Below are 16,229 nucleotides of genomic sequence, written 5' to 3'. Positions count from 1 at the left end.
TGGGATGAGTCTAGATTGCTAAAGGACAAGTTTATGTTTTCCAGTATACACAGCAAGGATCAGTGAGCTGGGTGGGTGGGGAAGTGAATGCCAAGTCCTTTATTAACTCTTCCGTCCTTTCAGTGTGCTGGATCGAAGGGGTATTTTGCCATTGGAGGAAAGTGGAAGTCGACCTCCCAGTACTCAAGAGACCGGTAGCAGCCTTTTGCCACAGAGCCCAGTAAGTGTTCCTGACTCTTAAGGCTGAGTTGGTGATAGAGAGGGTGTTGGCTAAATTTACAGCTTAGAAATATAATTAGGTGATTTTGTATCCTAATCACTCTAGCTCCCCTGTCTCTGTTTCTGTCCCGACATTGCCTTTAGGTCTTTGTGCCCTTGAGGTAGATTAAGATGTATTCATTTCTTCAGCATAAATTAAGCAGCTCCTCTGTGGCAGCCACTGAGTTAGGTGCTGGGGATATACTGGTGAACAAGGCAAATGATATCCCTGCTTTCAAGAGCTCATTTTCTAGTGGGGATGAGAGACAAGAAAACAGGTCATTGCTCAACTTTGTGAAAAGTGCCTTGATGAGGGAAGCATAAAATGCTATAGGATATCATGTTGGAGTTGGTGATGTGGTTACCTTGGTAGAAGAGGACTTCCTCACTGGACTGTGCAGATGTTGTGGAAACTCTTCCAGCTGTCCTGCTCAAGATGTACTTTATAAAGCAGCTGGCTGGTGATAGGAACTGAACTCTGGACCTTGGTATTATCAATACCACACTCTAACCAACTGAGCTGACTGGCCAGCTCTTATGTTTCTAAAAAGTTATTATTTGAACTTTCTTTTTTAAAAACAAGAGCTTTATTGAGATATGATTCACATACTATACAATCCCTTTTTAAAATGTCTAATTCAGGCCAGTTAGCTCAGTTGGTTTGAGTGTGGTGCTGATAACACCAAGGTCCAGGGCTCAATCCCTGTACTGGTCAACCGCCAAAAAACAAAGACCCAAAAAACAAGAACAAAATAAATAAAATGTCCAATTCACTGGTTTGTAGTATATTAACAGAGTTGTACAATCATTGCAAAAATCAATTTTAAAATATTTTCATATCTTCCCCCCCCAAGAAACCCTGTACCCATTAGCAGTCACCCTCCCTTTCCATCACCTTCCCTAGGCCCATCCCCAGAAAACCACTAATCTACTTTCCTTTGCTATAGATTTGCCTATTCTGTACATTTCATATAAATGGAATCATGCAATGTGTTGTATTTTTTGACTAGCTTCTTTCACATAGCATATTTTCAAATTTCATCCGTGTTGTAGCATGTAGCAGTGCTTCGTTTCTTTATATGGCTGAATAATATTCCATTATGTGGATAAACCACATTTTATTTATCCATTGGTCAGTTTATGGACATTTGGGTTGTTACCACCTTTTGGTTATTATGAGTGATGCTGCTGTGAACATTCATGTACAAGTTTTTGTATGGATGTATATTTTCATTTCACCTGGGAGTGAAATTGCTGGGTCATATTTTGAGGAACTGCTGGACTGTTTTCTGAAGTAACTACACCGTTTCACATTCCCACCAGCAGTGGGTGAGGGTTCCAGTTTCTCTACATCCTTAGCAACTCTTATCTGACATTTTGATTCTAGCCAATTTAGTGAGTGTGAAGTGGTATTTCATTGTGATTTTGATTTGCATTTCCCTGATGACTAATGATGTTGAGTGTATTTTAATGTACTTATTGGCTATTTGTCTATTTTCCTTGGAGAATTGTCTATTCAGATCCTTTGTTTCTTTTTTAATTGGGTTATTTGTCTTTTTTATTGTTGAGTTGTAAGAGTTCTTTATATAATCTGTATGCAAGTCCGTTACCAGATACGTGATTTGCAAATATTTTCTCCCATTCTGTGGGTTGTCTTTTCACTTTCTTGATGGTGTCTTTAAAAAAAAAAAAAGGTGACCGGTAAGGGGATCTTAACCCTTGGCTTGGTGTTCTCAGCACCATGCTCAGCCAGTGAGCGAAACAGCCATCCCTATATATAGGATCCGAACCCATGGCCTTGGTGTTATCAGCACTGCACTCTCCTGAGTGAGCCACGGGCCAGTCCTTTTTTTTTTTTTTTTTTAAATTTTATTTTGTCGATATACATTGTAGCTGATTATTGCTCCCCATCACCAAAACCTCCCTCCCTTCTCCCTCCCCCCCTCCCCCCCAACAATGTCCTTTCTGTTTGCTTGTTGTATCAACTTCAAATAATTGTGGTTGTTATATCTTCTCCCCCCCACCCCCGGTTTGTGTGTGTGTGTGTGTATGTGTGTGTGTGAATTTATATATTAATTTTTAGCTCCCTCCAATAAGTGAGAACATGTGGTATTTCTCTTTCTGTGCCTGACTTGTTTCACTTAATATAATTCTCTCAAGGTCCATCCATGTTGTTGCAAATGGCAGTATTTCATTCGTTTTTATAGCTGAGTAGTATTCCATTGTGTAGATGTACCACATTTTCCGTATCCACTCATCTGATGATGGGCATTTGGGCTGGTTCCAACTCTTGGCTATTGTAAAGAGTGCTGCGATGAACATTGGGGAACAGGTATACCTTCGACTTGATGATTTCCATTCCTCTGGGTATATTCCCAACAGTGGGATGGCTGGGTCGTATGGTAGATCTATTTGCAATTGTTTAAGGAACCTCCATACCATTTTCCATAGAGGCTGCACCATTTTGCAGTCCCACCAACAATGTATGAGAGTTCCTTTTTCTCCGCAGCCTCGCCAGCATTTATCGTTCATAGTCTTTTGGATTTTAGCCATCCTAACTGGGGTTAGATGGTATCTCAATGTGGTTTTGATTTGCATTTCCCGGATGCTGAGTGATGTTGAGCATTTTTTCATATGTCTGTTGGCCATTTGGATATCTTCCTTAGAGAAATGCCTACTTAGCTCTTTTGCCCATTTTTTAATTGGGTTGCTTGTTTTCTTCTTGTAAAGTTGTTTGAGTTCCTTATATATTCTGGATATTAATCCTTTGTCAGATGTATATTTTGCAAATATTTTCTCCCACTCTGTTGGTTGTCTTTTAACTCTTTTAATTGTTTCTTTTGCTGTGCAGAAGCTTTTTAGTTTGATATAATCCCATTTGTTTATTTTTCCTTTGGTTGCCCGTGCTTTTGGGGTCGTATTCATGAAGTCTGTGCCCAGTCCTATTTCCTGAAGTGTTTCTCCTATGTTTTCTTTAAGAAGTTTTATTGTCTCAGGGTGTATATTTAAATCCTTAATCCATTTTGAGTTGATTTTAGTATACGGTGAGAGGTATGGATCTAGTTTCATTCTCCTGCATATCGATATCCAGTTATCCCAGCACCACTTGCTGAAGAGGCAGTCCCTTCCCCAGTGAATAGGCTTGGTGCCTTTGTCAAAGATAAGATGGAAGTAAGTGTGTGGGTTGATTTCTGGATTCTCTATTCTATTCCATTGGTCAGTGTGTCTGTTTTTATGCCAGTACCATACTGTTTTGGTTATTATAGCTTTGTAGTATAGCTTAAAGTCAGGTAGTGTTATGCCTCCAGCTTTATTTTTTTTGCTGAGCATTGCTTTGGCTATTCGTGGTCTTTTATTGTTCCATATAAATGTCTGAATAGTTTTTTCCATTTCTGAGAAAAATGTCTTTGGAATTTTGATGGGGATTGCATTGAATTTGTATATCACTTTGGGTAGTATGGACATTTTCACTATGTTGATTCTTCCAATCCAAGAGCATGGAATATCTTTCCATCTTCTTGTATCCTCTCTAATTTCTCTCAGCAGTGGTTTGTAGTTCTCATTATAGAGATTTTTCACCTCCTTGGTTAACTCAATTCCTAAGTATTTTATTTTTTTGGTGGCTATTGTAAATGGGCAAGCTTTCTTGATTTCTCCTTCTGCATGTTCACTATTGGAGAAAAGAAATGCTACTGATTTTTGTGTGTTGATTTTGTATCCTGCTACTGTGCTGAAATCATTTATCAATTCCAACAGTTTTTTTGTAGAGGTTTTAGGCTGTTCGATATATAGGATCATGTCATCTGCAAACAGGGACAGTTTGACTTCATCTTTTCCAATCTGGATGCCCTTTATTTCCTTCTCTTCTCTGATTGCTCTGGCTAGTACTTCCAACACTATGTTGAATAGGAGTGGTGAGAGTGGGCATCCTTGTCTAGTGCACGGGCCAGTCCTTGATGGTGTCTTCTGAAGCATAAAAGTTTTACATTTTGATGTAGTCTAATTTATCTATTTTGTTCTTTTGTTGCTTGTGCTTTTGGTGTCATATCTAAGAAAATGTTGCCTAATCCAAGGCCATGAAGATTTATACCTCTGTTTTCTTGTAAGAGTTTTATAGTTTTAGCTCTTTGATCCATTTAGGTCTTTGATCCATTTTGAGTTAATTTTCGTGTATGGTATGAGGTAGGGGGTCCACATCTTTTGTATGTGGATGTCCAGTTGTCTCTGTACCATTTGTTGAAAAGACTATTCTTTTTTCATAGAATTGTCTTGTCACCCTTGTCAAAAAATCAATTGCCTATAAATGTGAGGGTTTGTTTCTGAGCTCTCAGTTCTATATTATTGATCAATATGTCTGTTCTTATGCCAGTACCACACTGTCTTGGTTACTTTAGCACTTTAGCATTGTAGTAAGTTTTGAAATTAGAAAATGTGAGTTTTCCAACTTTATTCTTCTTTTTCACAATTGTTTTGGCTATTCTAGGTTTCTTAAATTCCCATATAATCTTAGGATCAGCTTGTCAATTTCTGCAAAGAAGCCAGTGGGAATTTTGATGGGGATTGCATTGAATCTATAGATCAGTTTGGGGAACACTGCCATTCTAAGAAGATTAAGTCTTCCGAGCTATTAACATGGGCTGTCTTTTCATTTCTTTAGGTCTTTAATTTCTTTTAACAATATTTTGTAGTTTTCTGAGTTTAAGTTTTATACTCTTGTTACATTTATTCGTAAGTGTTATTTTTGATGTTATTGTAAATGAAATTGTTTTCCTAACTTCATTTTCAGATTGTTGATTGGAAGTGTATAAAAATACAATTGATTTTCAGATATTGATCTCGTATTCTGAAACCTTGCCAGACTTGTTTATTAGTTCTAATATATTTTTAGTAGACTTGAACTTTGTTTTCAAATAGAATCCTACTATTAAGTTAATGCTTTTTGTAAGGTAGATAATTGTTCTCTGCTTTGCCTTCCTAAATGTTGAATTTTCTTTTTGAAGTACAGCAAATCCATGTTTATATATTACTGTCATCATTTTGAATATCATTTTTCTGATGAGTCTGGTTTTAAATCATAACAATCTAGGTTAGTGATTCTCAGTTGAATGTGGGGAAGGGTGATATTTGAAAATCACTTAGGGAGCATTTTCAAACCATATATGATCATCTGAAGATTTTGACATCCCACCTTCTTTGGTTTAGAATCACTATTCTAGTTAGCTATGTGTTAGGGCAGAAACCAGACTGGAGAACCATTGGGTCAGGCCTTGTTAGACAAGCAAAACATTCTGTTGTGAAGGAGTGGTGTGTGTGTATGTGGGGGGGTGCTGTGTGATTATTTGTACTTCCTATTATTATTATTGTGAGTAATAATGGAAAATTTGTCCACAATAGACACTTAAGGGTAGAACTCAAATAAACTTCAAGTGCACTCTGCTGAGAAGACGATAGCCTGGTCTTGGTTCTGACTTTGATGTTGGTGGCTGCATATCTGTAGCATCATTGTGGCTAAGGGGTTCAGAAGACGAGTTCAGTGTCTATGGATTATCTGCATTTGGATTTTAAGGGAGAGCTTTGTGTTGAGTCTGATATCTTTTCCTTCTCAGGCCCCAACAGAACATCTGAACTCAAATGAGATTCCGGAGGACACTAACACTCCCGAAGAGATGCCACCTCCAGAGCCCCCAGAGCCACCACAGGAGGTGACTGAAGCTGAGAAGTAGCCTATCTATAGAAAAGACTTTTGTTTGTGTTTAATTAATGCTATGAGAAATTTCATGGGAGAAGATAAAACCTGAGACAGAGAGCAAGTAAGCTGTCCATCTTACGGTCTTTCTTTGGTCTTTAGTTACTCAATTGCACACTGGCATTTTCTTGCTGCAAGCTTTTATAAAACATTTTTTAAAAAAGTTTATTTCTGGTGAAGATGTCAGTCACCGCTGGTAACTGGATAAATGAGTCTCTTGGGCCTGGCACTGGTTTTCCATGGCCTCAGCCACTCCCCTGGACTCCTCTCTCTCTTCCCTCCAGGTCCCAGCTCTCTGCTTGGGATCATTGCTTTCATTCTGGGGCTAAAGGTTCTTGGGACTGGCTCAAATTGTCTCAAGCTGCTGCATGTCCCAAGTCCAGAGGCAGTAACAGGAACCTCTAGCCAGGGAATCCTAACTGGGTTCTTGGGGCCTTCAGAATGATGAGGATGGAGAGTGAGATTGGAGGATTCCCCTGGCTACAAAGTGCCAGCATTGCCAGCTAATCCTTTTAGGAATGGGGCAGGTACCTTCCACTTGTTGTATTTATTCATGTAGCTTCTCCTTTGTCCCCCAACCACTCTCTAACACCCAAGCCCCACTCTTTTCCCATTAGATATACGTAAGTAGTTGTGGTAGAGATAACAACTTACATTTCTTGTAGACTACCCAGAAACTTTAATTCCTGTGCCATTCTCAATAAGCACTTATGAGATGCCAATGGTATAGCCCCTCACACTCTCTGTCTCATCTCTACTCCTTTCTCATTAGCTCTTTTAATTTTTTTTGACTCTTGCTCCCATTAGGAGCAGGAATGGCAGTAATAAAAGTCTGCACTTTGGTGGTTCTTTTTCCTCAGAGGAAGCCCAAGTGCTCACTTAAACACTATCCCCTCAGACTCCCTGTGTGAGGCCTGCTGAGGCCCTGAATGCACAAATGTGGAAACCAAGGCACAAAGAGGCTCTCCTCTCCTCTTCCTCTGTGTCCCCTCAAAACAAAACAAAACAAAAACAAAAACAAAAACAAAAAGAAAGAAAAGGCTAACCAGTACTTCCATTAAGCCTCAGCTGAGTGAGGGAAAGCCCAGCACTGCTGCCCTCCCGGATAACCCACTCCAAGGTCTCCGCCCACCTCGGGCTATGGTAACCACACCGGGGGCTTCCTGCAAGCCCTGCTCTTCCAGCACTTCCACCGACAGAGTCCCAGAGCCACTTCACCCTGGGGGTGGGCTGTGGCCCCCAGTCAGCTCTGCTCAGGACCTGCTCTATTTCAGGGAAGAAGATTTATGTATTATATGTGGCTATATTTCCTAGAGCACCTGTGTTCTTCTCTTTCTAAGCCAGGGTTCTGTCTGGATGACTTATGGGGAGGGGGAAAGTGCAAACCAGAACTTTTAATCTATTTGAAGGCAATTAAACTGTGTCTAATGCAAACTGCCTGCCTCCTCCTTCCCCCTTCCATTCCAAGAACCACCTTGGGGATGTGAATGTGTTTGTGTATAGGGTGGGGGTGGGGGTTGGAAAGGGTTGCTTGTTACTACCCATACTTCCATTTTCCAGGGTGCCCTTGGGTAGAAGAGATAGCTCCCAAACTCTCCATTGACTTATTCTACATTCTGGGCTGAAGTTTATCTTATTCTGGATTATGAAGAAAGGCCTTTGAAGGCAGTATGTAATGTGAACAAGATCGGGAGGGTAGGGGGATTATATTTATTTAAGAGAACAAGGTCTTTATTAGGCTATTTTTTTTAAGCAGATGGCTACTGCTAATTGCAAATGAGTCTTGGTTATTAAAGCAGACTCATCAGAGCCTCCCCTTGGAAATATTTTGTTAATGATCTTTTACAAGTGATGGTATATATTTCTTTTTAAATGGTCTGTAATCAAGACCCCTTTCCAATACCTATCTCACTGTTCCCAGTTAATTGGAATTAATGAAATCTGGCCACTCCCCATTTTTTCTCTATGTCTTCCTATTTTCCTTGAAGCAGGATTTGAGTTTAGTATTCCTGAGGGAGAGAGAGATTGGGAGAGAGACTGGCTCACATTCCTCTCCTATCAGTTTCTACTTTCCCATTCTTTTTCTCTCTTAGTTTTTTCCTCTCAGATTTTATTTATTTCAAAACAAGGCCAAGCCTGGAGAGTTTGGAAGTTATTAGATTTTTACAGTTAACCTGCCACTCATATGAACTCCTTTAGTCAGGACTCAGCCCATCTCCTCTCCTGGGCTAGGATGGATTTCTCTCCTCCCTCAACTTACCTCAACCACTCTCCTGCAGACTTGTAGGTCAGTCAGAGAAGCTTTCTCTTTCTGATGTGAAGGGTCAAAATGGAAATCTCTTATCTTTAGTGTGAAATGACTTTTTAAAAAGTTTCTGCTTTTTCATACTCCCTGCCCTCTTTCTTGTCCTTTATAAGTCTTCTTTATTTACTTAGTATTATATATCTAGTATTTAAGACTGTGGCCTGAAGATCTGTCCCGTTCATACCATGCACCAGCTGGGACTGTCCCTAGCCTGAGTTCTGATTATAGGAGAGACTGAAAAATTGATCTTTCCCAGAGTGGGGTGGGGAGGAGGAAGGCCTTAAATTGTTGGGCTGACACTGTCTCCAACTCTCCCCTTCCTCCCCATTCCTCCAGCTTCCTATGCACCCCACCTTCCCAGGCCAGGATGGTTGGCGCTGATCCAGAACTCCTGGGGGCAGGTGGAATTGGGCTATGTTGGGCCATTTCTTTATATCCAGTTGGCTCTGAAGCCTCGCTGGCCCTAGCTGAGATCATCTCTGTCTTTGCTTTTCCCCCCAGGAGTGGGGTTGGATTAGAAGTGGGTTCTAATTCTACAGCAGCTAAAGTCCATTCTTCCTGTCTATACCATCCTGCCTTTACCCCTGAGGCCCCTTTCCAACTGACCAAATCTCTTTACTTTGTGGGGGGAAAATGTATATTGTTTTTAAATCTATTTTCTAACAAATGCAATTTAATATGTAAATCTCTGCACTTTTGTGTGAGCCTACAAATGTGTATGTGTTGGGGGTTTTTCACTCTCTGGTATTTCTTAATAAAGAAATCTTTCTTTTGAGGGGAAGCCAATTAATGAAGGAGACTTGAACGGTTTTAGAAATACAGGGCTGTCTGTTTTTCTGTGCTTCTGCCTCATTTCTTTACTTGTGCCTAATGTGAGTGATTGGCTCTCCTCCTCCACCTTTTGCCCTCCTTCCTTTGAGAGGGCCCTCAACTTAGTAGGGCAGAGAGGGACCTGTCCTGTATCTGGTACCCCTCTGGGACCACTTGGATTGGCTCAAGTGGTAACCTAGCAACCTAGCCTCCTTCCCTTTCCCTGTAGCTTGGCCCTGTTCGTCATTTTCTTCCAGCTCAGTTCATTTTGTGCTTCTGAGGCAGGGGCCAGGCTAGGGAAAATCAAAAAGGGATCATAGCAAATGGTTTTAAAATAAATGATAATTTTTTCTCATACCTTGGTGCTATTAAAGAAGAGCCATTTTCCCAATAATTTAAAAAGCACTTGTGCCAGTTTTGAGAATACATTTTGGGGATCTCTTGCTGTTCTTACATGACAGGTTTTAGAAATGCTGTCAAAGGCTAAAACTCTGAATATCATTAGTTTTAAAGGATGCAAGCCCAACTCACAGTTTTAATATATACTCTGAATTTCCAGAAATGCAACAACTGTGTAAATTGGGGGAAGATGGTATTTTATTTTGTTCAGAACTTTACTAGGAGCTGTTCACAACTTTTGAAAATCGTGTCACTGATGGCAATGCCATTTATGGGTATTTAAGTTGCCAGTGTGACATACCTGTAGAGTCTTCATTTGCAGTGAATGCATTCACAGTGATTCTACATATAGGTGGAAGCATCTCACTACTTTTTTATATGTTTTAGTATAGTCTTGCCCAGGTGTTTGTATATTGAAATACATATTATCTTATTAGAAATTTCTTTACTTTTATTTCTCCTTTATAGTGTAGCTATTATATTATATTGCTCTAATTGAAATTATGTGTTTGAGCAGGTTATACTAACTATGAAGTTCATTTCAGGGTGGCAAAGAGTGCCTTACAAAATATTGTATACACTAAGGGATTGTTGAGAACCACTGGACTAGATTATCTCAAAGATCCCTTTCTATCTTTAAATAATTTGGATAGCTTAAAAAGAAAATAAACAAACAGCCCCTTCCCCTCATATCTTTAGTGTGCTCTTTTTAAATTTTGAGAGTAATACAAGCTAATTGTTGAAAACTAGGAAAGTACAGGAAAATAAGATTTTTAAAAATCACTGGTAAACTCATCACCAAGATATAATAATTACTGTTAATGTTTTTGGTGTATTTATTTCTAGTCTTTTTTCTGTGCATGTAAATTTTTAAACATAACTGGAATTCACCTATAAATATAAACCTGCTTTTTTAACTTAGTATTTTTCGTATCATTAGAAATTATTTGAAAATACTTCTTAATGACTCCATAACATGTACATAACCCTCCCCCTAATGTCAGACATTTAGGAGTTTCCCATTTTGTATTATCATAAATAATGCTGTGATGAGCTTCCTTATACTTTTATATGGGCATATCTGTGATTATTTCCTTAGGATAAATTCCGAAAAGTGGGATTACTCAGTCAAATGGAATGCTCTTTTAAAGGCTCTTGATAAATATGGCCAAATTGTTTTGCAGAAAGGCTGTCTCTGTTTGTCCTGCCAGCAATGTATCAGAGAGCCTGCTTCAGCACATCTCATTTAAGCATTTGGAAATTTGGTCGATGTAGACTGTATCTTCATGTCATTTCATTTCTATTTCTTTGGTTAATAGTCAGGTTAAACATTTTCTTTATCTCCCCTCTGCTTTATGTTTATTGCCATTTGTATTTCTTCTGAATTATCTGTCCAAATCCTTTTTCTATTTTTCTTCTGGTATTAAGTGGTTTTCTAATCGATTAATAAATTAGAAGTTGGAACTCACACACTACACCTGGGCCAGGAAATGCAGGGGCCTTTGATTTAGAAGTGGTTTTATGATGCTGGAATATGGACTAAAATGACCTCCCACACATTCCATGCCCCTTCTCTTTCAAGCCCTCCTTCCTACTGCCCTTTCTGCCAGCCACTTCCCATCTTCAGCTATTTGGCTCTTCCAACTGGATTAAAAGGGTTGGAGTTTTGCACCCAGATAGGAGACATAATGATTATTTGTCATAAAATATATGCTCTGGTGAACAACACAGCTGAAAGGAACATACTGCTCACGTAGTCTATGCTGCTGTCTCTCTCTCTCTCTCTCTCTCCTGTCTCTCTCTCCATACGAAGTACTGTAATGTAGCCAAGGTCACACAGACAGTTACTGACTCCCAATCCAGACAGCTTTCCGGCATAACCCCCTGCCCCTCTGTTAAGCAGGTGTAGGCAGATATGAGTTTGAATAATTTTAGATGTCACTTGAATGAAATGAACCTTTCATTTATTTAACATTCAGTAAACACTTGTTGAAAACTGACCACATGCTAGGGTTAACTTTAGGAGAAATTGCATTGCCAGTGATTTTAGAATTACAGTATTTGTATGTGGTCAGCAATGCAATCCTTGAATTGTTTTGGATTGATATTACTGATCTCTCCATTTTAGGCATATAGAGGGCTGACTGTATATAGTTGAGCTGAGATGGGGGTGGTTGTTGAATTTTTGTTTTAAACTTAAATCTCTTAAATCTCTTTCCAGACCCCTGAACTTAGGTTGAACTGATGGTGGGGGTTCTTAAGCACAGAAAGTCAGGAAGTTGCATTACCAGGTTCCCACAGTCCAGTTGGCTGTCCCTTTATGAGGGCCATTGCCCTGGGCTCTTTCTGATGCTATCCCTGGCAGGTCCCAGAGGCAATGGTATACAAATGCTATATTGGTCACTGTGAAGTTATAGGAAAAGGTGAAGCCTACATATCAAGTGCTATAGAATTCCATTGATTTAGGTCCTTCCTGATTTGAGGAGTCTTGGCTGGGTCTAGAGGGGAGGCAGTTCCTTCCCACTTGATTGTGTTGTTGGCTGAGTAATATGTAATGTGGCCGACGTTGTGTGAGAAGCCAGGGTAACCTCTATTGTGAAGGAGAGGTGGGAGAGCCAGGTCTTTTCCCCAGCTGGGAAACCTCATACTTCATCCTGAATTTCCTGACTTTGGAGGGGGGAAGGTGTTGGGCCTTGTTGAGACCATGGTGATTAGTGGATTTTTTGTTTGTTTTTTGTTTTTTTTTTTTCCCCCTTAAAAAAACCTCTCTTAGCTTTTGTTTCAATGCCCTTGGTCTCTCATGGCCCAGCTGCAGCCTCCACTTCTGTGAAAAGCCTGGGCGCAGAGCTGTGTGAGTGAGAAGTTGGAAGCTGACTAGCAGGAGCTGGGGCCTCAGTGCCATGTATCACATCATGGTGCCATCGGGCTTGGGAAACAGGAGAGGGAATTTGTAGAGGCCTTTGGGGGAGCTGATCAGAACATGCCTGGGGTAGTCTAAAGTAAGGTTGTGAAACAGAGGCAGAGAGTGAGAAGGGAGAGAGTTCAGCTGAGATGTCCAGTGCCTCCAGCTGCTTCCCCTGGTGGGAAGGAGAGGAGGAAGGTGGCTCTAAATCTGAACTGGCGGGGAGCTGGCTGGACTTGAACTCTGCTTGAATCTGGCCTTTATCCTCTTCCTTCTAGCATCCCATGGAAGTGCAAGGGAGTTGTCTAACGTAAGTCTTATGCCCAGGGCTGATCGTCTTACTGTGAACCGGACAGAGCTAGGCTGCCTCAGGCCCCTCAGATGGTCCTTGCCAGCCTCTCTGGGCACCCTCTACCCTTGAATCCCAGCACCTCCTGGGGGCTTGGATGTCAGTTTGTCTCTGGGCCATGGCAGGCCCTAATGCCAAGTAGTCTACAGACAAGCACATATGGACATGGCCTTTATGCCGTCTTGAGCTCAGCGCACTGGAGGTTACAAACAGGTTAAATAGCCGCCATTTATTGTTACTGTGTTCCAGGAGCTTTATATGAATTATCTCATTATTTCTCTAATGACCCCAAGAGGTAGGTATTATTAGATCATTATCCCTATTTTTCAGAAAAGAAATGTATGTGTATGTAACTTACCTGAAGTTGTGTAACAAGTAACTGGGGGAACCAGAATTTGAAAACACTTTGGTTAAACTCCAAAGCTTTTGCTCTTGGTCACTGAACTGACTAGAGGTCAGAGGTGAGAAGAGCCTGAAAGGAGTGAAATGGGAGTAGAAGGGTGGTGCAAATTGAGGCGATCAGACACATTATCATTCATTGAGCATTTATTTTGTGCTGCATATTGTGCTAAATACTTTACATACACCAGTTCATTAAATCTTCCTAACAGTCCCATGGGACTAGTACTATTATCTTCCCTTTATTGATGGAGAAACCAAGGCTCAAGGAGGTAAAGTGATATGTCTAAGGTGACCCAACTAGTGAGTGACAGAGCCAGGACTTGAACTTGGGTCAGCCCAAGCTCCTAAGTGCTAAGCTTTGCCTGCCGCAGAGGAGCTTCCACTGACTGCTCCCAGGACCTGGAGGGGCCTTGAACCAGCCTGTCCCCACCCTTCCAAGGGGGGCTAGAGGCTACAGCTCCCTAGGCCTCTGACATCCCAGACTTGGGTGGGGTACAGGGTCTCCAGCTGTGAAGGGTCAGCCTCTTGAACCTCAGATCTTGGTTTGCAGAGCTCAGGGTCCCACTTGGCATCTTCTAGAAGTCCGTGGGGCTGGACAAGAGGTTCTGACAGCCCTGCCTAGAGGAGGAGTTTTGGCTGGGGAGCTCAGCACTGCCTTGATGGCCCCTGAGGCCCTGGCCTGTGGTCTGCCCCTCCTCGCCTGCCCTTTCCAGACTCCTGTGATTGTTAGAGCCCTTGCACAGCTGCCTTCAGCCACTAATCACCCTACAGGCCAATCTGGAGCCCAGAGCTCTGACACATGCTACCACCCCTGGCCTCCTCTGCAGGGCAGGGGAGGATTTCAAAACATCATTTTCTCACGCATCTCAAGCATCATTTTTCTGATATTTTTCTTTCCACAGCTTAGAGCTAGTAGATAGACATTACCCAGAAGTTTAAAAAGGTTTAGGAATCCCCTCTGATGGGGGCCCAGGCACCCTGGGCTTTTTGGATTTTTTAAGCACTTTGGGCATTATTCACTCCCACCCCCATCCTTCCAGAAGCTGGTGCCAAAAGGCAGCAGGATAATGACTTCATTGCTACTCCATATTGGAGGCCAGAAGCTTGGGTCTTATTTGTTTGTTAATTTAATTTTATTTTTTCAAAAATTGAAATATTGTTTCTTTTTTCATAGATATAAAAGTCATAGGTACTTCTGAAATTCAAATAGAACTAGGGCGTAGAAAGTGAACACTTCTTTCCCTCACTTCCCCAGTCCCACCCAACTCCTCTCATAAGATCACCACTGGTAACCATTTGGAGCAGATCTTTCCAGTCTTTACTCAGTGTGCATGTTTTCTTTTTCTTGAATAAAAATGGAATCACTATATGAATAATGTTTTAGTACTTGCTTTTCCCCTGACATAGCATGGATTTCTTTTACACAAAAATGTTTGTACATTATTTGTATAATTTTAAAATTTAAAATCAAAGAATAAAAAAAAAAAGGTTTTCCTGATGTCATTAAATATTGTTCTACAGCATCATGTTTAATGGCTGCACAGTGTTGTACGAACGAACCATAATGTATCTAATTCCCCATCTGTGGTGTTTCCAATTTTTTACTATTACGGACAGCATTGTTGTGAATGTTTTCGTCCATATATCTTTGTGCACTTATGTGGCTCCTTCTGTAGATCAGATCCTAGAAGAGGACTGGCTGGCTCAAAGGGTCAGATTGCCCTCTGAAGGGCCTAGGGCCTTTGAAAGCTTATTGGAAAGACAAGGCCTTGGGAGAAGCAATGTGGTATAGGGGTTAAAAGAGCATGGGCTCTGAAGTTGGGCACACTCCTTGCCCTGCAACTTCCTAGTCAACTTCTTCAACCTCTCTGAGCCTCAGTTTCTTCCTCTGTCAATTGGGGTGATAATGGTACCTACCCCAGGGGGACACTGTGTGGATCATATGAGATAATATATATAAATATATGGCTGGCACATGTGTAGGTTCTCACTAAATGGCAGCATTCAATACCCTTGGGACTTTGAGGCTAAGACTCTTGTTTCTTTGGTGAGGACAATGCTCGCAGTTTCCTGACACCATGGTCACTAAGGGCAGTAGGATGAGTGCAACTGAGAACAAGGCCTGGGAGCAGAGTGGCCTTATCCTCACTCTGGTGGTAGCTCTCACTCTAGTGTGCCCTCCCTAATGCACTTAATGCTGGCAGAAACCGAAAGGAAACCAGGGGTCGACATCTTCGTCTCACCTCCCAGGAGATGGCGCAGCTTTAGTGGGCACAGTGTGGGGCCCAGGAAGAGGTGCCCTCAGAGGAAAGGCCCCACCGAACTCAAATTTCCCCCTCTTGGACACTTCTTCTCTTGTTAAAGTGAACATTTATAGGAAGAGAGAAATAACTACCTGCCCTCCACGCCCCCCCACCCCCGGCCCCAGCGAGGCCTGTGGCCAAAGGAGCCTGAGCCCTATTCTGAGGAAGGCTGGTTGGAGAGAAGGGCAGAGCCAGCTAGTGTTTTGGACTGTAGTTTTTAGTTCAGCAGAGTCAAGGGCTCTGAGCATCTTCAGGGAGGGGAAAGATGGCCCTGAAAGGACAACGGAAGGACATTTTGCTGAGGCCAGCTTTGAAGGAGACTGGTCTGTCCCTCCCTCTAACCCTCTGTAGGAAAGATAACTGGAGACAGTATTTAATTCTACCCATGTTTATTGCTACCAACTTGTCTCCCTCCACCCCCTCATATTTACATTCAACCCCTTCCCCAAAGCTAGCTTTTACCATAGTCCCTGGTAGTAGTTCGAGAAGTGTGTCCACTAAGCAGGCAGTCCTAGATGTAGTTAGTGGGTACTGTTTGTCCCCAGGCCAATTGGGCACCAGGGAAGGCTACTCTGGAGATTCAGGGCACAGACTTGGTACTGGGGTCAAGGGAGGCCTCTACCAATAGATAGTCTCCTTTTCTCTAGGAGCTCAGGGTACATCAAAACCATTGGCAAAGCAAAGTTGGGGTAGCTGACTCCCCAGTGTCAAGCTTAGTGCTTTCTCTGCTTGTAAGGACCCACACAAGTGGCCAA

General features: G+C 41.7%; 1 protein-coding gene across 1 annotated transcript in view; it reads left to right on the top strand.

Moving 5' to 3' along the window:
* The window catches only part of ZDHHC9 (zinc finger DHHC-type palmitoyltransferase 9), a 37,812-nt gene extending 28,713 nt beyond the window's left edge, over positions 1–9,099 (top strand). The window contains exons 8-9 of the mRNA XM_063083464.1: positions 124–220; positions 5,865–9,099. Of these exons, the coding sequence (XP_062939534.1) occupies positions 124–220; positions 5,865–5,981 (214 nt within the window). The 3' untranslated portion in view covers positions 5,982–9,099. The remainder of the gene's footprint in view (positions 1–123; positions 221–5,864) is intronic.
* The last annotated feature ends 7,130 nt before the right edge of the window (positions 9,100–16,229 follow it).

The sequence above is a fragment of the Cynocephalus volans genome, chromosome X, assembly GCF_027409185.1.
Source record: "Cynocephalus volans isolate mCynVol1 chromosome X, mCynVol1.pri, whole genome shotgun sequence".
NCBI classification, from domain to species: domain Eukaryota; kingdom Metazoa; phylum Chordata; class Mammalia; order Dermoptera; family Cynocephalidae; genus Cynocephalus; species Cynocephalus volans.
Note: the sequence above shows the minus strand (reverse complement) of the source record. Positions and strands in the feature narration are given on the sequence as shown.